The sequence below is a fragment of the Pimephales promelas genome, chromosome 21 (assembly GCF_988280905.1).
Source record: "Pimephales promelas chromosome 21, fPimPro1.hap1.1, whole genome shotgun sequence".
Taxonomy (NCBI): Eukaryota; Metazoa; Chordata; class Actinopteri; order Cypriniformes; family Leuciscidae; genus Pimephales; species Pimephales promelas.
Window position 1 is genome coordinate 405,233 of NC_142789.1, and position 21,775 is coordinate 427,007.

General features: G+C 39.4%; 2 protein-coding genes across 3 annotated transcripts in view; both read right to left on the reverse strand.

Annotated features, from left to right (window-relative positions):
* abca7 (ATP binding cassette subfamily A member 7) overlaps positions 1–12,109 on the reverse strand; it is a 43,876-nt gene extending 31,767 nt beyond the window's left edge. For both annotated transcript variants that reach the window (XM_039656201.2, XM_039656199.2), the window contains exons 1-12: positions 11,943–12,109; positions 10,985–11,093; positions 10,801–10,894; positions 8,951–9,092; positions 8,745–8,872; positions 8,414–8,535; positions 7,610–7,804; positions 6,475–6,567; positions 5,786–6,023; positions 4,523–4,662; positions 4,135–4,449; positions 25–230 (exon numbers count right to left, since the gene is read on the reverse strand). In XM_039656201.2, coding sequence (XP_039512135.2) covers positions 25–230; positions 4,135–4,449; positions 4,523–4,662; positions 5,786–6,023; positions 6,475–6,567; positions 7,610–7,804; positions 8,414–8,535; positions 8,745–8,872; positions 8,951–9,092; positions 10,801–10,894; positions 10,985–11,050 — 1,739 coding nt within the window. In that variant the 5' untranslated portion in view covers positions 11,051–11,093; positions 11,943–12,109. The remainder of the gene's footprint in view (positions 1–24; positions 231–4,134; positions 4,450–4,522; positions 4,663–5,785; positions 6,024–6,474; positions 6,568–7,609; positions 7,805–8,413; positions 8,536–8,744; positions 8,873–8,950; positions 9,093–10,800; positions 10,895–10,984; positions 11,094–11,942) is intronic.
* Positions 12,110–13,085: 976 nt separating this feature from the next.
* LOC120467804 (amyloid-beta A4 precursor protein-binding family A member 3) lies at positions 13,086–21,727 on the reverse strand. The gene is made up of 11 exons (XM_039656307.2): positions 21,538–21,727; positions 20,186–21,130; positions 19,351–19,381; positions 19,109–19,254; positions 17,697–17,783; positions 17,434–17,610; positions 16,999–17,178; positions 15,036–15,248; positions 14,845–14,964; positions 14,627–14,767; positions 13,086–13,591 (listed from the first exon to the last, which is right to left on the reverse strand). Exons 2-11 carry the CDS (start codon positions 21,047–21,049, stop codon positions 13,520–13,522), a joined length of 2,031 nt encoding a protein of 676 aa, XP_039512241.2. The 5' UTR covers positions 21,050–21,130; positions 21,538–21,727; the 3' UTR covers positions 13,086–13,519.
* Between the last annotated feature and the right edge of the window lie 48 nt (positions 21,728–21,775).

The following is a 21,775-nucleotide window of genomic DNA, read 5'->3' on the forward strand; positions in this document are numbered from 1 at the left end:
GTGTGTGTGGACACTTCAATATACTTGTCTTTGATCTTGTTTGTGCGGGTCACATCATCTATATCCATGCGGATCTTGTACTTGACATGAGGAGGCAGAGAGGATGATGAAGGGTCAGGCAGGAGGAAGACTATTCCGGCCCAAAACTGGCGATCCTCCAGCAGTTCCAGCGCCCGCTCGACGAGCTCGCCCTCCGTCGGCACACCCTCGATCTTATTCAACGAGAAGCACTGGAACAACACAGCGTATAGATACACGACGATCAATGTTAACGCTGCGGACGGTCTCAAACACGAGTTATCGGCAATATATGACAATAACAGCATGAGTATGAATGATCTGACCCAGCCTGGCTCTGAAGAATCTCAGATCCATTTATAAGGGGTCATGGGTAAACGAGTGGTCTTTATGCATGGCACATTTAATATTTTTCAACCTCAAGTCTATGTGCCATTTGTGACATCATTTTGTTGATACACCTATATTAAATATTCATTAATGTTATATATATATAGTTCTTTTTCGAAGTGGAGTTACATCTGGTTATTTATTACAGGACAATTATTGAAGTCAGCATTCAGTCATGATTCGTTATAGACCAAAACTCAAAGCAAATTGTCTCCAAAAGCCGTTAGACTCCTGAACACACACACACACACACACACACACACACACACTAACTGTTATCCTCACTGATTGTTGCACAATGTACATTCGCAATTTGTTTTCTATATTATTTGCGTATATATACACTACCGGTCAAAAGTTTTAGATCAGTGAGATTTTTTATGTTTCTCTTCTGCTCACCAAGGCTGCTTTATTTGATGCAAAAAAAATAATATTGTGAAATATTATGACTATTTAAAATGACTGTTTTCTATTTTAATATATTTTAAAATGTAATTTGAAAGCTGAATTTTCAGTTGCTGATTACACATCAGTTTTCAGTGTCACATGATCCTTCAGAAATCACTCTAATACGCTGATTTTATGCTCAAAAAACATCAATGTTGAAAACAATCATGTATCATTTTTTTACCCAAAATTCTGATGAATAGAAAGTTCAAAAGAACAGCATTTATTTAAAATATAACCTTTTCTAACATTATAAATGTCCTTTACTGTAACTTTTGATCAATTTAACTCATCCTTGTTAAATAAAAGTATTTTCTAATTTCTTTCCCCCAAAAATAAAAAATAAATTCTTACTGACCCCAAACTTTTTTTAATGGTAGTGATTAATGTTACAAAAGCTTTCCATTTCTGATCAATTCTGTTCTTTTGAACTTTCTATTCATCAAAGAATCCTGAAATAAAAATGTAAAAAACTGTTTTCAACATGGATAATAATCATAAATGTTTCTTGAGCATCATATTATAATAATTTCTGTAGGATCATGTGACACTGAAGACTGGAGTAATGATGCTGTCAATTCAGCTTTGATCACAGGAATAAATTACACTTCACTATATATTCACATAGAAAACCGCTGTTTTAAATTGTAATAATATTTCACAATATTACTGTTTTTTTTTGTATTTTTTATCAAATAATTGCAGCCTTGGAGAGCAGAAGAGACTTCTTTTAAAAACATAAAAAACCTTACTGATCTAAAACTTTTGACTGGTAGAGTATATATGTATATTTAGCTTGTGTATATACTATATTGTATATTTTTTTATAAGGCGTAAAAAAAAAATGTTTGTTTCCGGTTTCCGACCGACCCTGTCAATTTATGTGCGACCCAAAATTATTTTATGAGCTTAGGGAAGAAATAATAAAAATTAAATAAATACACAAATAAAAAACTCTGAGGCGAACTATTAATTTACGTTTTTGTACAGCTGCGTCTTTTTATAGCACGCGATGTAAGATGCATCTTGTCCTCCAGCAATCTATTAACAAACGAGGCAGATATCGTTCGTCAAACTGAACTATAATACATATTATACAAGTCTTTTTTTGTAATTTAGGATATTTTTATTCATATTCGCACACATACAAATACATGCATTCATAGGCATGCACACACCACATACTAATACCTCCATCCGCATAGTTTTATTAAAAAATCATCCTACCATGATCCAATCATGATCCCAATCCCATCTTCTGCTGTCTAGCACTTCTTTCGCCATGTATTTGTTAGTTTCTTTTATGCAATCCAAAACACTCTAACCTGCCGCGGTTCGTATCTCTAGAGCCCGTCTAACTTGTCCGCTTTTCCGGGACAAATGGATTTTTGAAGGACAAGTAAAAGAGAATTTTACTCGCCCCAACGGACAAGTAGCCTGATTAGAACAAACAAAAAAATAACTAGGGAAACACTAAACCGAGAGAATGATTCTGATTTTATTACATTTATTGCGAGTTGCGATCGATTGTGGATAATAAATGTAGCAGGCCTACTGTATTACTGATGGTAAGGTCGCGCTGTTGACGCTCGCGCAGAGAAATCTACACACATGAGCGGAGCACACACACACACACACAGTTAACAACATACTCTGCCTATAAAAAATCTAAATGTGGAGTTTTTATATTTTAACATATGTTAAGGACTAAGCAGCCTCAATTATTTTTCCTGAATACCATCACGATTGAAAAAGTGACATTGATTTCCTACAGTTCAATAAACAGTTAAGATTAAGTCACTTACTGTTTATAAGCAATATTGGGTGTTTTTGTTCCATTTCAGCAGCGAAAATAGTTCCAAAGAAAATTAAGTCACAGCAGAACAACGACGCATCTCACAGGAACTCATCCTGTTTTCATTACTGAATGATTCAGCATTTTGAACGAATCGGTTGAGTCAAGGATTCAATGACCCATTCATAAACATCAACATCTGTCTCATTCTTGAATGAATCAACCGTTTGAACGAATCGTTTGAATTAATGAATCAATAACTCACTCATTTATACGGCCGCCTGCCGCCACCTATTGGCAGTTTAGTGTTATGTTTATAAGTAGCCTAGTATAATTCTTTCCAATATTTCTTATTTGCACATTTAAATCAATTTCATAACATTATTTTATGAAATTGTAATTTTTCAGTGTAAATGATTTAATTTCATCAGCCCTACCTAGGGTAACAGTATGCTTCATCTTTCATTTTAAATTCCTAAATTTGATCAATAAATTCAATTATTTAGAATAATAAGACACTATAGGGCATTTAATAATATTGGTGGAGGGGATGCCCTTAAAGGTGCAGATATTACAATTAGCCTTTTTTAAATATCAAAGCTGATTGAACACTGATGAGAATATTGCTTCAGAATAAAAAATAAATAAATTTAAAAAATCCGGACAAGCAACTTTTTTACTCGGACAAATTTACTTACTTGTCCGGAGGACAAGCACGTGGAAAGGCTTAAGGGGATAGTTCACTTTGAAATTAATTTTTGATATGTTTTAGCTTAACTCAAGGGCATCCAAGATGTAGGTGTCTTTGTTTCCACAGTAGTTTCAATTTTGATATTTTTAGGTTTGACTATCCCTTTAATGTCGAGCCCTGAATAATTTCCTACCCATCCCTTGCTGCCACTGAAAAAAAAAAAAAAAAAAAAATCCCTACCGACCCATGACCTCAACTGACAACCAACCGGAACCAAACTTTTTTTTTTTTTTTTAGGCCTAAGGGAGACACAGATAGTATAGATGGTGTAGGCAACTATCTGTAGAGGATTGTTTGTGACGTTTATCTGTTCTAACGTTCAGTTTCTGAGAATGTGAGTTAGTGTGCAAAGATAAATATCTATTAAACCTAAAAAATGATTATGTGTTTCACATGGATGGACTCTAAAAAAGTCTCTCATAGACTTAACCTAATAGTAATTCTTTACTTTAATCAAAATTAAATGTCTTCTCGGATGACGTGTTTGAAAACACACCACTCAACCATTCAATCAATTCCTAAATGGACAAAATCCCTCCCTAAATCTTTTCTTGTTCAAAAAGGCGTTTCACTCGATGTACGTCACAATAGGGAAGAAAAGGTTAACATGCGTTTGATGGACACGTACAGCACGCCCTTTGCACATCCATGACAGGTGTCCTTGAACACAGACCAAGCAGAGCCAGCTTTACTGGTTTAACTGGTCATGCCATACGCTGCAGATTTCCTGTACCTTAGTGAGTTCTGCCAGAGTGCTGAAGGTGTTGTCCACATCCTGGTACAGGTCCCACCAGGAGGGCGGCGCTCCGTCCTTACGGGGCGTGTCGGGGTCAGGGGTCGAGAGGAACCGGGAAATGCGGGAGGCCGTCCAAGATGTGCTTTCCAGACGTAGGTTCACCACCACCGCCACCTCGGGCCTCCTCAGGAGATCCTGCAGGAGCCGCACTTCCACACTGCTCTCCATGAAGCTTTTGATTCTGGGACCGACTTCCTGCCACGCCTCCTGCACATCCCTCAGAATCAGGAAGTCCTGGAACGTCCTGTTGACCTGGAGGAACAAGAGTTTCAGGATAGCTCATACACACTGTATTTCTGAAGCTCACACACACTGCACACAGCACCTGTGCCATGACGGTGCGGGTCGCCGGTGTGTCGGGTGTGTACAGCAGCTTTCCAATGAACAGCGGTTTGATTCCTCGCCACACAATCCGGGAGAGAGGGTTCGACTCCAGACTTCTAATCAGGTTTTCACAGAACGGAGCTGGAAGTAGAAAGAAAATCGGACAGGATTTGTTACTCTACAAAGCTCGATACGGTTTCAATGTCAAAATATAGATTTTTGGGTACAAACTTTGGGTAGATTCGATCCATAAGTTTCAAAATTCAATTAAAATTATTTCCAGGATGTTTCCATTCCATTTACTGACCCTGAATCAGTAAACCAATCCAAATATTTCAATATTATCTGATAAATTCAGTTTCTTCAAGGTCTCAATGCAAATAAATCAAATACAAATCAGCTACATCCTAAGACCCCGAGTAGTTCACTTTTAAAAACACTTTAGCTGATAATTTACTCACCCCCGTGTCATCCAAGATGTCCATGTCTTTCTTTCTTCAGTCGAAAAGAAATTAAGATTTTCTCCATATAATGGACTTCAATGGGGTCCAAACGGTTCAAGGTCCAAATGAGAGTTTCAGTGCAAACTGTTCAAAGGGCTTTAAACGATTCCAGACGATGAATAAGGGTCTTATCAAGCGAAACGATCGCTCATTTAATAAATAAATAACAAAGTTTAAGTTTTAGAAGCTCAAATGCTCGCCTTGCTCTGTTCTGTGACGAGCGTTCGTGACTCTCCTGTTCATCAAAATGAACAAATCTTTTTCCGAGTCAATTCATTCGTTTCGTTTGTTGGATGAAGAAGATGACTCGGGGAAAAAGATTTGTTCATTCATCGTCTGGTGTCGTTTAAAGCCCTTTGAACAGTTTGCACTGAAACTCTCATTTGGACCTTGAGCCGTTTGGACCCCATTGAAGTCCATTATACGGAGAAAATCCTGGAATGTTTTCATCAAAAACCTTCATTTCTTTTCGACTGAAGAAAGAAAGACATGGACATCTTGGATGACACGGGGGTGAGTAAATTATCAACAAAAGAGTTTTTAAAAGTTAAGTGTTTTCTGCGTGCTCAAAACAAGTAACTCATGAGTTGCTGCTCCTGCAAGTAACTCATTTAATGTTTCTATACTTTAAAATATGGAACGCTACTTTACCGAATCACGTTTAATTCCATTTTTAAAAAAACGTAACAAATGATTCCCGATTGAAGATGGATGCGCATCATGTCACGCCCCATAAACTATAAACGTGTCCAACATCTCACTGGTGCTGTTGCTGTTCTCCAGGTCCGCCTCCTCCGACACGTTTCTGCCCAGGAACGACTTGATGTCCTGATCCTCGTACCAGTTGAAGGACGGGATCCTCTCTCCGCCGGCCTCGGGGTGTCCACACATGATCCTGGAGACGGCCCGGAAGCTGTCGCGCGGCCGAGCGGAGCGGAGTTCAGGGGTCAGGAGCCTCATCTCGGAGTTCAGCTCCGAGAAACTGGACAGGGAAGAGATCTGAGGGAGAACACACACACACACACACACACACACAAGTGAAAATCGACATCTAGCATGTTTGCATTAAAAAAAATTATTTAACAGGTCAAAGGCTTTTTGATAATTAAATCATTTTAAATAATTAAGTCTCTTATACTTTATTTGATCAAAATTACAGCACTTTAACCATAAACATTTTCTAATTGAATATATTTAAAAATGTAATTTATTCCTGTGATGCAAAGTTGTATTTTCAGCATCTTACTCAAATCTACAATGTCACATGATCCTTGCTTGGGGCTCAGTTATTGCTGAATTATTAATAATGGATATTATTATTATCAGTACTGAAAATTTTTAAAAACTTTTTCAATTAGTAATGCCAACTATTCCCACTTTTGATCTGTAGTGACTGTCATGCAGTTTCATGGAGAAAGGAAAAGGTATAATACATCTGACAGCGACTCACATCATCCATAACGGATGCTAGTTCCTGCGTTACAGAGGAGACAGCGCGACTGATGAGCCGGAGGTCAGCCGCGTTCGCCAGCAGTCGGTCTCTCTGAAGGAGTTCATATTTAAAAAAACAAAAAACAGTTCAAATATGAAACAGAGATTTCAGAAATAAGCACATCAACATTTAGCATATAGACAAATATCTTCCATGGAAATGCATCTCTACTCTGACCGCATACCCAGCATCTCCAGAGATTCAAGTCATGATAATTTACTCGCCCCCGTGTCATCCGAGATGTCCATGTCTTTCTTTCTTCAGTCGAAAAGAAATGAAGGTTTTTGATGAAAACATTCCAGGATTTTCTCCATATAATGGACTTCAATGGGAACCAAACGGTTCAAGGTTTGATCATTGATCAAAATGAATGAATCTTTTTCTGAGTCAATTTGTTCGTTTTGTTCGTTGAAATGAACCAAATTACTCAGAAAAAGATTTGTTCATGTTGATGAACAGGAGAGTCACGAACGCGCATCACAGAACAGAGCAAGGCGAGCATTTGAGCTTATAAAACTTAAACTTTGTTATTTATTTATTAAATGAGTGATCGCTTCGCTTGATAAGACCCTTATTCATCGTCTGGAGTCGTTTAAAGCCCTTTGAACAGTTTGCACTGAAACTCTCATTTGGACCTTGAACCGTTTGGTCCCCATTGAAGTCCATTATATGGAGAAAATCCTGGAATGTTTTCATCAAAAACCTTCATTTCTTTTCGACTGAAGAAAGAAAGACATGGACATCTCGGATGACACGGGGGTGAGTAAATTATCAGCAAAAGTTTTTTAAAAAGTGAACTACTCCTTTAAGGAGTAAAATGTAATTTTGCCAAAGAAAGCAAAGCAGCCTCCTCCGTGTAAGATGTTATCTTAAGAAGTAGACTGATTGTAATGTGATGGTTGGTGTGGATATTATATGTTTAGGTGGATGGCATCTCTCAGTGGATGTAAAGAAACAACACACTGTGGTGTGTGTTGAGCACTTCGAAGGACTGAATCATTTTGCTGAATAATTGATTTGAAGTAGTTCTGAAAAGTGTAGTTTCTCCCATCGCTAAAGAGATTAAATGCAGAAAGCATCAGCCCACACTCACCGTGAGGATCTTGCTGAAGTCCAGCTGGGACAGGAAGACCTGCTCTGCCTTCTGTAGTACACCTGCGGGCACAGAACACAGCGCCCCCTGCAGGTCAGGGAAGGAGTCTCCGTCCGCAGGCGAGAGGTGGAGGCCCAGGAGCGAAGCGTTGCAGACGATATCCGACAGACGCACTCCTGCGCCGGCTAATGTGGCCTGGTGGACAGAAGAGGAATCACAACAGCTTACTGTAAACATTTATTAAACGTCTTGAAACTGTATTGTGACATATATCCAAGAGTCATCGGGTGTGTTGATTATGGAGAAAACATTTAGGGGAGGGACCTGATTCTGTTCACTGGCTGCTGATTGGGAAAGTCCTGCATACATCAACAGTTTGTAAGAAAGGGGCGGAGTTTAAGCAGACTATGACATCATCAGAGAGTCTGTCAGAGTGAGTATATCATTAATAATAATTTTAGAAAAAATAAACCATAGAAACGGATGAATTGAGATCCATAACATGCATTTAGAAAACAGATGGGTGAATCATAATTTCATGCAGACCTTTAAACAAGTCCTGAAAAATCTGTTAATCTGAAGAAAATGTAGAAATCTATCTTACGTAATTAAATGATTGGCTAGCTCTAATCATCAACTAATGATGTAATTGGGCAGGGGGTTGCCAATATAAGTGCTAGTTTTATTTCTAAGATTTTCTCTTGGTATATCTGAATAAAATAGAGGTTACCCAATCAATACAAAACCAAATAAAAACAAAGCTTGCACTGTCCAGCTCAGAGGATTACAGCGGCTCGTTCTCACCACGCGCAGGTTCAGTCGGGCCCTCAGTAAGCGGTCCACGGACGCGGACGACAGGCTGGTGTTCGCCCGCAGGAAGGAGGAGAAGCTCTCATTGGCTCGCAGATACTCGCCCACAGGAAGATCTACATACAGAGCAAACGGCTTGTGTTAAAAGCTGAATTTTGTTCATAATATGGTTTAACCTACTGGCCACATTTCATCAGGATTTGCATTGTTGCTGTTCTCATTTAAAAAAGAGGATTATGGGAGTTTTTTACTTTAAATAACAGGCTGAGCGTTCTGAGAGTCTCCATTTCATGCGTCTTTGAGAACATCTTCTACCATGTCGTACTTGGCCAGGCGTCAGGTCTCTCCCCGAGTCTCTGGATGGCGAGCGACAGGTCCCGCAGGCCGGAGAGCCCCGTCCGGTTCCCGCTGATCGCCAGGACACTCCTGATATCCACCGACAGTCGAGAGAGTCTGAAAACCAGAGAATAAACCGCATTAATGAGCGACTCATGAGTGTCTGATGAGATCCTGTCCGGAAAAGCCGCTCACATGGAGTTGTCGAAGTTGCTGACTCGTCCGGGCGTCTCTCCTGGAGTGGGCTGATGGAAACAGGGATTGTTGACGTTGCAGACGATGCCCTGAACCCATGCCAGCGTGCCCGCCGAGGGAAGGGCCTTGTTGGGGAAGTGACCTGAAATGGGTGAGAAACAAAAAGAACTGAAACAAGCAATAACTTTTCTTACATCAAAAATGAAGTATATTTTCTTTTCTTTTTTTTTCTTTTCTTTTATAGTTTGATTGTAAAACGCTTTTTTAAAAAAAAATGAAGTATATTTTCTAATGATGTACATTTAGGCACTACTGGATTTAAAATCGGCAGGGGAATAGAAATATGTAGATTCGAAACCGGGTTGGAAAGCATGTCATGCACAGACGGCGCAGAAAAGACGTCCATCTGACACACAGAAAAACAACGGAGAAGCAGAACAACAGAATACAAAATTATGTTCTTAACCCTAACCCTAAATGTGTGCTGTATACTCAGATTTTATCATTAATACACTCAGTATATCGTTTAATAAAGTCATTATAAAGTTTAAAGTTGGTAATTGTGATCCTATTAGGAATGCTAATTGCTACGATGGTTTCCAGGTTGCTGAGGGAAAGATATGTTGTGTGACTTTGTTTGATTAAAGAGTAACTAAACACTAAACCAACTTTTGGTCAATGATCTGTAAGAATGGATCTTTATTAATACCAGTCATTGATTCGAGTAACTTTTTTGACATTTGTGTATAAAGTGTTTTATTTCTACAATATATGGTGTAAAAACGTCTTAGTGCTGCTGCCCTCTTATTAAAACCAGCCATTGATTCGTATGGAGGTGTATTGCATTCACTTGAAGAAAAAAAATCTACTCTGTTTTTCTGAATTAACGAGTTAATATTTCATGAGAAAAAATTTTTTGCTCTGTTTTTCTGAATTAATGAGTTAATTTTTCGTGAGAAAAAAAGTTTTTGCTCTGTTTTTCTGAATTAACGAGTTAATTCAGAAAAACAGAGCAAAAAAAAATCCATGAAAAATTAACTCGTTAATACAGAAAAACAGAGCAAAATATTTTTTTTTCTCATGAAAAATTAACTCATTAATTCAGAAAAACACAGCAAAAAAAAAAAAATTTCCATGAAAAATTAACTATAACTATAATAAATACTCCAATATTCCAAAACAGATTGTGCATTTTGATTGCATGGTGACTTTAACAAGATGGAAGCTAATTTCCACTTCTGATAAAAAAACAACAACAACAACAATTCCTTATATTGAAATATGTGAAAGTCACAGCGCTAACCAGCCATCGTGTGTATCGGCACCAAAACATTCATCCAGACATAGACCTCTACATACACTGAATTAATAATAAATTGTAAATTGTAAAAGACGATGTATTTTAAGTTGTAATGTTTAAACATCCCCAGCTCTACAGCGCCCCCACACATTTGCAGTGTAAATCTGTGGTGGAAAATGGAACTGCAGCGCGCTCTAATTGAAAGTATGCAAATTAATGAAAGTATCCTTAGTTTAAACCTGCTCATCTGAACAGCCTTTATATATAGTAGTTGTGTTTGTTTTATGTTTGTTCTGAGAATAGACATGACTGTTTTCCTTCACAACTTGCAATATTCATAAACAACATTCGGAGCAATGTTAAATAAATAAATAAACAAGCCCATGACTTGCATCTACCCTTATTAGAGAAATGTGCAACATTAATTTCATGTAATAAAAAATGAATCACGTTATTGGGGCTAATGCTGTTCAGAGGTCATGCTCCTGATCTTCAGAGTAGCTAATCAGCTTTGCTCCGGACGGCCACACACACTCGCTCAGGCACTTACACTGGCTCTGCTTATACGGCGGGTGCGATTGCCGGACAGCAATGAGGATGAGGAAGAGGAAGAGCGGCCACAGAAGTTCAATAATCAGTTGGACCTGTGAAGATAAAGAGACAAATATCTCATGTTTAATGGGGTTCCTGTGGAGTGTTTGCAGGAGAGTGTTGGAGGAGCGAAGACACGTCACCCTGTTTCTCCTGCGGTACGTGAAGTTCTTCCACAGCAGCAGATACAGCTGCGTTCCTATGGCCATGGCGGACGCTACACAACTACACGACCATGCTGACAGAGGACACCTGCAACACAAAACGCTTCTATTATTCCTCCATGCACATGCAATGACGTATACTGGCTTAACTTTAGGCCTGCGCTCCCAGCCTTCTTCAATGGAAGACAAAAGGAGATGATATGCACGATTTGCACTCCATAATGTTCATAATGGTGGCTGTCAATCTCAAAAAAACACCATTGTAAAAGTATCTATAACAATATTCCAAGTCTTCTGAATCTAAATGACAGTTTTACTATGAAATTTTTTACTTGCAGCTCTCAAATATCATTGTTTGATTTGAATATGCACATTATTCAAATTGGAGCTTCTTGGTTACAACAAAATGTAAACAAACCCCTTTAAATGAATGGATGGGTTGTTGAAAGTTAGAAAGACATGATCTCTTCAGCTTTGACTGTAAATTCCTTTTCTTGAAATCCTCATTATAGCCTACTAATTAGCTTAACAGTGCCAAGAGAAATAAATCTCCTCTAAAAGGGGAACGGGAAAACACAGCTTGTGTAAGACAAGGATCATGTCTAATGTAATGCAAATATTATGGGCTGCTTTAATTTGAACAAATCATTAAAACATGGTCTCACTGCTGATTTAAAACCCCTCAATATCTAACGTTACAGAAATAGCGATTGTTTATTGTAACTGACATCATTATCTTTATGGATACACTAAACAAAATATTTTATTTTAGGCCTATTTAAAAAGTAAGGCCTGATAAGAGCAGTATATTCTACATATTTTCATTAGTTCGTTTTCCCTTCTAGTCTATAATGCAAAATGCACTTTAGGATACAATAATTTGTCATTATTATTTATTGAAGCGTCATACAATTTCGAATCATTCACGGTAACTTACCGTAGCTGTAACTTTCGCTATTGACGTCTATAAACAACACATTATTGACGGGTAGAAAGCTGGTACCTTTGGTTTTATCCAAAACTTCATTCGCCTCATGAATTTAGCAGTTCCGCTGCAGTCTTCCTGCGGTCCGTGCGTGCGCGCTGCCGGTGTTACGAGATCACTCTGAGGGAGGACCGGCATGGGCGGGGCTTCCATTCAAAACATTGGAACCACATTGAGCTTGTAACCAATCGAGAGCGCTACATTCAAGATATGTAGCCAATCATTTGCGTGTGTTCATTTATTACCCGCCCATGTAGACTTACGTAAGCTCTGCGTAATTTCCGGCACCTGTCCAGCGTTATGTATCTTGTGAGGATTATCGATATATTAAATATAGCTATGCTATCTATAAGATTTTATTTAATAGTAGTTCGCTAGATCAGTTAATATGGACTAAGAATGAACAGCATTTAATAAGCTTAGTTCATTTCAATATTTGCTAAATAGAACATGAACAAACAATGGACAGTTGGATTTTTATTAACCAGTGCTAAAGATTAATAAATACTGAAACAAATGAATCACAGGTTGTTAGCATAATGTTAACAAGTGAGACCTTATTGTAAAGATAATTGAGTGTTACGACGTCACTCTGTAGGCCAAAACGCGGAAGTGAGTTAGCATTTTAGCATTACGGTTCCCTCGCTCTAAAGCCTATGGGATTTTTGAATGGGTTTTTGCTAAATCGCCTGAAATAAGGTCTGTGGTGAACAAAGCCTCTAAATATGTTCACGTTTTGATCTATGACATAGAACACACAGTTATAACCTGCTTGTGGTTTTTTAAACTTTATTGTGTCTGATTGTGTTTTTTAAAATCTTTATATAGGCTTCAAAATGTATAAATTCTGGATTAACTTGTAAAGATTATCTTGCTAGACAAAACGTGTAAGAGTCACAACTCTTTGTTAAACACAGATCTTATTTTTTGCGATTTTCCAAAAGTCTACGGGGAAAATGCATTGCTTTTCGACCGAGGGAGCTTCCCAGTTGTCCTACAAAGTGACGTCATCACTTCGGCACACTATAAGATATACCTTAGAACAGGACTACCCTTTTTTCTCTCTTTAAACAATTAAACACACAAATCAAGAAATAATGTCTTCATGTATGTTTAATAAACATCCAATACAGCAGTTATTAAAATATATTTCTCTCTATATAGCTAAAAACAACTCAAGGAGCGTTCATGATTCCAGGCAGCGAGTCGTGTAAACCCTTAAAAGCACTGAACGTCACATCCGTAACGAGATATTGCCGAAGCGTGAGATGGAAGACTCGAGGTTATTTAACTAATGCATAGTCTGTCAAAAACAAGGCTTGTCTTCAGGCACACTGGCTTAGCAGCAAGAGCAAAACAAATGTACACATGATAACCAGCAGTTAAATAATAATAATAATCAGCTCTAAAACAGCTTAAAACACAGGTCCATGATCTTCGTAACGTTCTACACGTTCAGCCTCTGCTAAAGGACAGAGAATAACGTCTCCACACTTCAGTCACGTGCACGTGACCCGAGCGGCGCGCTCCTACAGGAACACCGGCTGATCCAGGCCGGTCAGGAGACGGTACGTCGACGTCGGCATAGTCTTCAGATGAATCTGTTACAGATTAGAAACGAGTTTATTACTAATGAAAATGCAAGTTAAAGGAGTAGTTCACTTTTCAAAAAAACTTTTGCTGATAATTTACTCACCCCCGTGTCATCCAAGATGTCCATGTCTTTCTTTCTTCAGTGGAAAAGAAATTAAGGTTTTTGATGAAAACATTCCAGGATTTTCTCCATATAATGGACTTCAATGGGGACCAAACGGTTCAAGGTCCAAATGAGAGTTTCAGTGCAAACTGTTCAAAGGGCTTTAAACGACACCAGACGATGAATAAGGGTCTTATCAAGCGAAACGATCGCTCATTTAATAAATAAATAACAAAGTTTAAGTTTTATAAGCTCAAATGGTCGCCTTGCTCTGTTCTGTGATGCGCGTTCGTGACTCTCCTGTTCATCAACATGAACAAATCTTTTCCAGAGTCAACTCGTTCATTTCGTTCGTTGAATGAACCAAATGACATGAAAAAAGATTTGTTCATTTTGATAAACGGGTTTGAACAGTTTGCACTGAAACTCTCATTTGGACCTTGAACCGTTTGGTCCCCATTGAAGTCCATTATATGGAGAAAATCCTGGAATGTTTTCATCAAAAACCTTAATTTCTTTTTGACTGAAGAAAGAAAGACATGGACATCTTGGATGACACGGGGGTGAGTAAATTATCAGCAAAAGTTTTTTTTTAAAGTAAACGACTCCTTTAAGCTCTTATAGTGAACGATTCACAAACGCAATCATAAGTCATAGCTGGATCTTCTGGTGTTATTACTCCGTCAGCTAAAGCCGCTCATGTTCATCCGTCCACATCTCAAAATCTAATCAATAAAACATTCATTCAACCAAGCTAAAAAGTAATTAGCAAAAAAAAATGATTATTAAATGTAATTATAATTTAATAACCAGAAAAAAGTGTTTTTGACTCAATTAGTGTTTTATGTAGTCTGAACAGCAATAAAACACTCAAACCAGATCTGAAACCTGATTAGAGACAGATGTTTTGGAGTGTGTTTGATTTCCTTCTTCCTCCTACCTCTCCTACAGCGCTGGACAGGATGTGGATGATCTTGTCGTGAGGCGTGGCGACGACACTCTGTCCGTTGATCTCGATGATTCGATGGCCGACTCGAATGCCGCCGCGCTCAGCGATTCCTCCTCGCATTAAACTGCAGATCTGTTGGTTGCAGAAGTCATGTTAGCAGAAGCAGAACGTCACGTCCTCCTCACAGCCTCACACACACAGCTGCTTACAATCCCGTCCTCCACGCTGAAGCCCAGCTGATACTTGGGGTCCGGACGCTTGATGATGGCCATGGTGACCGGGGGGCAGTGAACGATGCTGAGCTTGATCGTCGACAGGTTCTTTAAATCCTGCCGAGAAACAAAACTCAGTATTTTGTGTGTTTTATTGCTGTGGAGCGCTTGATGTGTGCCGGTCTTACCCGTATGGTGCTCTGGCAGGTGGCGATGGGGAGGCCCACCAGACTGGTGCCGTTGACGGACATGATGCGGTCCCCGATGCTCAGCGCGCCGGAGCGCTCCGCGGGGCCGCCGTGAAGCAGGTTAGCCACCACCACCGTCGGCAGGATCGAGCCCCAGCCGGACTCCACCACCGCCACGCCTAAGATCTCTCCGGCCTTCTTCGATATGCACACCTGAACATCAAACAGGGGAGAGTGGGGTTTTATTCATGCTATATAGCTGTTGTGTTGCGGTTCTGTTGTGGATCCGCGTTCAGTGACGCGTCTGATGCGTCCGTGTGTTCAGGTTCAAATAAACATGGCTGCAAGTGCTCCTCTGTGTGGAAATCCTTTTTGTTATTTTTGGAGCAAAATGTATTTTCTGATGTCACATGACTACTTTGATGATGTCTTTATTTCCTTTCTGGACAAGGACAGTATACCGTACACACATTTCCAATGGAGGGACAGTAAGCTCTCGGATTAAATCTAAAATATCTTAACCCTCATTTCGGAGTCACACTTGTTATCTTCCTGGTCAAAAGTGACCGGACACCTAAAAATTTAATTTCCTCCATCCCAGTAAAACCAATGCAATTTATTTTTGTTCTATAATATTTATTCTTTGTAATTTAGTATTTTGAGACAATTTGATTGAATTTTTTAATATTTATGCAATATTTATGGTCTATTTTTGCCATGGAAAAAAAAAAAAATATATATATATATATATATATATTATTTTTTTTCTTTCAAAAAATTATTAATGCAGTATTTTGGTTTAGTATAGAGTCTAGGCCTTCAGAAAAAATATTTTTTGAAGAAAATTAGCACCATCTGGTTACAGTATAGAGAAAAAGCGTAGAATCATGGTGTAACCACTAGATGGCATGTGCAGCTCTCTATGGAGAGGCATGTGAATTCCCCAGCTGTTTATGAACACATTTTTTTTTTGTGGATTTGAATATATAGTTGAAACAATCTCAAAAACGACTTATTATTTTTTTAAAAATGTAAAAAATAAATAAATAAAAATTTGTGAATTTTTGTGTTTTTGTCAATTTCCCATTCATTTCCTATGGGGGTCATTTCTGACCAAAGACCACAAGTGTGACTATTTTTTTAAGACCACTTAGCATGCTCAGATCATGACCTCATTTTTTTGTGTGTTCACATACATAATGCCATAAAAGTCACTAAGTTTCATAACACTCCGATGAAGCTGTAATTTAAAAAAATTCAAAACATACTTTTTGTAATCAAAATGTATTGGTGTGTATGTGTATAAAAGTGTGTTTGTATGTGTGTGTGTGTGTGTGTGTGTCTGTTTTGCACTCTAGATGTTGTAGAGTGTCTCCCCTTTCCTGCGGTGTACTTTTTCTTAGAATTGTGGCCGATTTCTAGATTGCACATACAAAAATTCAGAGATTTTTTTTGGTCAATTTCCCATTCATTTCCTATGACCACAAGTGTGACTATTTTTTTAAGACCACTTAGCATGCTCAGATCATGACCTCCGTTTTTTTTTTTGTATTCACATACCCAATGCCATAAAAATCACCAAGTTTCATAACCTTCCGATGAAGCTGTGATTTTTAGAAATTCAAAACAGAAAATTTTTCGGTCAGAAATGACCGAAGAGCACCTGAGGGTTAAAGTGTGTTCCGGAGATGAGCGGAGGTCTGACGGGCTTGGGACGACATGATGGAGCGTCATTAATGACATTATTTTCATTTTTTGGGTCAACTAACCACATGAAAAATAAAAAATAAAAATCACGTTTTTAAACTGCAAGGCATTGAAATAATGCGATAGAGACCACGATAGAGACTGTTATCCAAAATCTCTACCAGTTTACGCTCCACCCCTAAACATCTCGCCGGATTACAGTAAAGAGAAAAGTGTTCAAAGCAGCAGATCCGCATCGAAGGCCAGACGTCCTCACCTCTCGGATGTTCTCAGAGCGGGAAAAGTGAACCAGGTCTCCGTTATAAAGTTCCTGAGTGCCGAGGTAATCGCTGTACTCGCCTGGCCTCAGGTCGCTAGCTTTAATTCCGTTAGTGTACAGAAACTGCTGGTATGCGACGCCAAACGCCTGCCCGATGGCCTGTGCGATGGTCTGAGCCTGAAGAACACACACATGAGGAGCAAATTATGAAAGTCTGATCTAATTACAATATCAAAAGATATTTTTACACGTAAATGCATAATGAAAACCCTGGAACATTTTTTTTACCAACTCTTTGTCCAGGTGGACATATTAAGAGTGACTTCCAATCAAACGCTCTAAAACGCAGCTGTATTGTCTTCAATGACCCGCGGTCACCTCTGTTTATCTCCAGACATTGGCGCACGGGCTCCGACTAAACGCTTGACTCACATCATCTGAAGAAAACACGTGGCAGATCATCCAGCACTTCTTCGGTGGTGCTGCAGAGGTCGCCGAGGAGTCCGCTGATTTGCGATTGGCTGGCTTCCTGCGGGCCATCAAAACTACAATATTCCCAATATCGGCGATGTATGAAATCATCTGCAGCGCGTGGTCCATCATGGCCTCCTGGAGGACAGACAGAAATCAGCCACACATCCCAGAAGACATCACTCAGAACATCAGACGGACGGCGAGCGAGTGTTTGGCCTGACCTGTGTGTCAGCACTCAGGACTTTGATTCTCTGAGTGGAAATGAACAGATCCACCTCCGCCATAGGCTGAGACTCTCCTTCAGGTGCCTGGACATTAGAGACACAGCACAGATGTGTTGTATTAGACATCTTAAAGGGATAGTTCACTTTGAAATTAATGTTTGATATGTTTTATCTTCCCTCAAGGGCATCCAAGATGTAGGTGTCTTTGTTTCCACAGTATTTTCAATTTTGACATTTTTCAGTCAAACCGTTGTTGTCTATCAGTCATACACTGGAGGCTAAGGGGGTCCACCAAAGAGAAGTCCAAATTAAACATGATTTAATGACTCGTAAAAGTACACATTGATGGCCTAAGACAGTTTTTGTGAGAAAACCAACAGTATTTATATTGTTTTTACCTCGTGTAATCACAGTGATCTGAATCAGTTGTTCAATGTCCAACTGAACCGAACTGAATCAGTTCAATGTTACGCCGGAAGTGATCGCTTGCGTGTGACGTCACTCAATATTTACACGGAGATTTCGGAAGTTTTACCTTTTACTAAACATATTTAGATATACAGAAATCGTCTTCCATTGCGGTTTCTCGTATATCTAAACATGTTTAGTGAAAGCTAAAACTTCCCAAATCTCTGTATAAACAAAGAGTGACGTCGATCACTTCCAGACCGAAGCGCCCGTGCCGTCAGATCATTTTGTCATGGCTGAGTTAAAACGATATAAATACTGTTGGTTTTCTCACACAAACCGCTCGTTTCGTGTCTTAGGCCATCAGTGTGTACTTACATTTACGAGTCATTAAATCATGTTTAATTTGGACTTCTCTTTGGTGGACCCCCTTAGCCTCCAGTGTATGACTGATAGACAACAACGGTTTGACTGAAAAATGTCAAAATTGAAAATACTGTGGAAACAAAGACACCTGCATCTTGGATGCCCTTGAGGGAAGATAAAACATATCAAAAATTAATTTCAAAGTGAACTATCCCTTTAAGAGTGTTTTTAGCACGAGGAGTGGTTGCCTGGGTAAAACCACACTGTTGTAGGCGCTTCCTCACTGATTAAACTGCCACTAATATATTCAATTGGTTGAAAATTAAAAAACAAAAACAAAACCATGTTTTGTAACGTCTTGTATGCCATCGTTTTCCAGCAGAAGTGTTTAAGTTCTTGAAGTTCCTGTTTAATTATAATTACTGTATAATTTTCAGCTATTATTGCAGAATTTCCTTATATAGAAAACTTAGCATTTGATGAAAAAAAGTGTGTAAAATTTAAACATTATTTTAAAATCAATAGATGTCTTTAGTAAATGAACAAATGTTTCATTTCATATGAGTGTCCTGCAGAAATAACGTGTCCCGGTGAATACTTGCTTTAGCAAACAGAACTTGAACATTAAAGTTAACCTTGATGCGATCCATCGCTTCCCGTGCCTGGGCCATGCGGGCGTTAGTGGAGGGGTTTTTCTCAGACTGTAACTGTGTAGATCCGAGATATTTCGCCCCAAAGATCACCCCGTCCAGGAGGTCTTCAGGGTCACATGGTCCAGGCACTGAGAACAACAACACAATGACAGTATTTACCATCGACATCACAAGAGCTCTGACAATAAATGCAAAAGGTAAACACTTTACATTGAGTTTCATACCGTTCTTATAAGCCGGCTGTGTCTCAGCTTCCTGTTTAAAGACAAAAGAAAATCAGCTCTGCATCTGAGCTCTGATGAGTCCACTACTGTGGCCCAACCAGTCAGAACTCACATTTGCATTAAAAATACCAACAAAAGCTCAATTTCCAACTTGGCCTTTTTATCATACAATTTTGACGATTCCTTGCAATGCTGAGTTTATAATAATATAGAATTGCGAGTTCATACACAAATGACACTGATATATTTTATGCCAGTGCAAGTTGCTTTCAGTTTAAACATCTCAAACGTGCACTTTAGTCTGGGACTACGCTTGCCGTGTGACCGGGGGATCATCTCAGAATACAGAGGAAAGAAAATCAATTAAGAATTAAGAGATTTAAAGTTAAAACTGCAAGAAAAAAAAGTGCAATAGACACACAATTCTGAGAAATAAAGTTTGAATTATGAGATGTTCATCTAAAATAGCCAGATAAACACGGAATTGCTATAAATGAAGTCAAGAATATATACCGATACAATTACCTTCATTTTTAATTCTATGGCAGAAACTGACTTCTATAGAAACAGCCGTGGGAAATGCTTTAAATTCGCTTTTCTATCAAGCAACGAACACCTTTATGACCAGAAGTCTGAGATTTTAAAGGGACAGTTCCAAACCTGTACGAGTTTCCCCTCCGTTGAACACAAATGAAGATATTTTGAAGAATGTTGGTGAAGTCAATGAGTTTTTTGGTTTTTATTTTTAACTTTCGTGTTCAACAGAAGACAGAACCTCAACAACATGAGGTTTGGGGCAACTGTCCCTTTAAGACTAAAGAGGGCTAAAGGTTACCAGATGGTTGTTTGTGGGGACAGACTGGTCCCACTGGTGCTCCTCTGAGACCCACAGCTCGTCCTGCAGGTGTCTGTGCCAGGCGTCCTCGCTGTGAGGAATGGAGATGGCCTCATCTGCGTCGCTGCTCTGCCTCCTGAGACCCGGCTGGAGGTCAGGGGTCACCAGGCGCGTGTGAAGGAGCGGCTCGGGGTCCTCCAGCAGCGGCAGCAGATCTCTCTGATACTCATGGGAGAAGAGCAAAGCTTCAGGGCTGTTGGGGTCTGGCTCCGCTGGAGCGCCGTGATTGGCCGAGGCGCTGGCGGATGGAGATGGCGGATGGAAAAGATGCAGTTGAGTGAGAAGGCTTTGAATGTGTGAGTGTTCAATGTCGTGTCTCACACTTTTTTCTTCGTTTTCCCCTTTCCTCATTTCTCCATCCTCTGCATAATTCTCTTTTCTCTTTTCATTTCTTTCAGGCTCGTTCTCACACATTTCCCGAAACAAAAGCTCTCCGGTTTTGTCCGAAGCTTCGCTGGAGTCTTGAGCTCGGTCGTCACTCGCTGCAGACATCATGTCTTCATTCAACTCTGTGTTGAAGAATCCAGGAGCCTCAAAATCCCCGATGGAGCAGCTTTCTAGAGCCGAACCGGCCTCGCTGGAGGAGTCGGACCGCCAGTCCAGCGGTGGGGGCTCGAGTGGGTCATAGCGATCCAGATCCTCCAGCTGATTCCCACTGAGCAGATGTGTGGATTCAGGAGGGTTAGTGGAGGGATCAGATCCATCCGGAGATGAAGCTTCGGTTCCAGACTTGGACGGATCAGAAGAAGCAAGGAAACTCTGGTCCGACTCCACATCTCCATCGTAGAGAAACCCATCAGCCATCGCTCAGCCTTAGTAAGGTAATAATAACCCTAATAATAACCGTTCATTTTCCCAGAAGAACCTTCATCCATGGAAAACAACCTAGATTAAAGAGTAAAACTGGTGAGTTTGAAACATAACCTCATATAACTGTACCAGTCAAGGTTTTTATCAAACATATTTCCATATTTTATAATAGTTCGCCATCAAACGCATAAAAAAGCAACTGGAAGTATGGAGGTATTCTAAAGTGCCCAAGTATCAGACACTACATCACTACAATCACAGACTTCTGGGTAAGGTAAATCACAGCGATGTCTATGAGATAATGTGCATTGTGTAACTGTAATAACACACACACATCCGCTGAGTTGACTGTGTACGTGGATGGATCAAAGTACATGACACTGTCTATACAAAGCTTGCAAATCTGATTTCTGATGACATAAATACACATATGAGAATTATTAACTCTAGTGTTATTCAATAACGACTTAACTTAACGTTACCTTTCCCCAACCGCTAAACATCCGATCGCTTCAACGCCTGGCGCTCGGAGCCGTCGAGTTTCACAAACACATCCTTACAAACTGACGGGATTTATTTAGTTTAGAAAGGAAAACTTTTATTCGGATATCACTGTGTGATTAAGCAGCTTCTCAAAAACTTAACCTAGTGAAGGAATATAACATCTCCACTGCGCATGCGCATCCGAACAAGACACGACTAATCAATCCATCGTCTCAT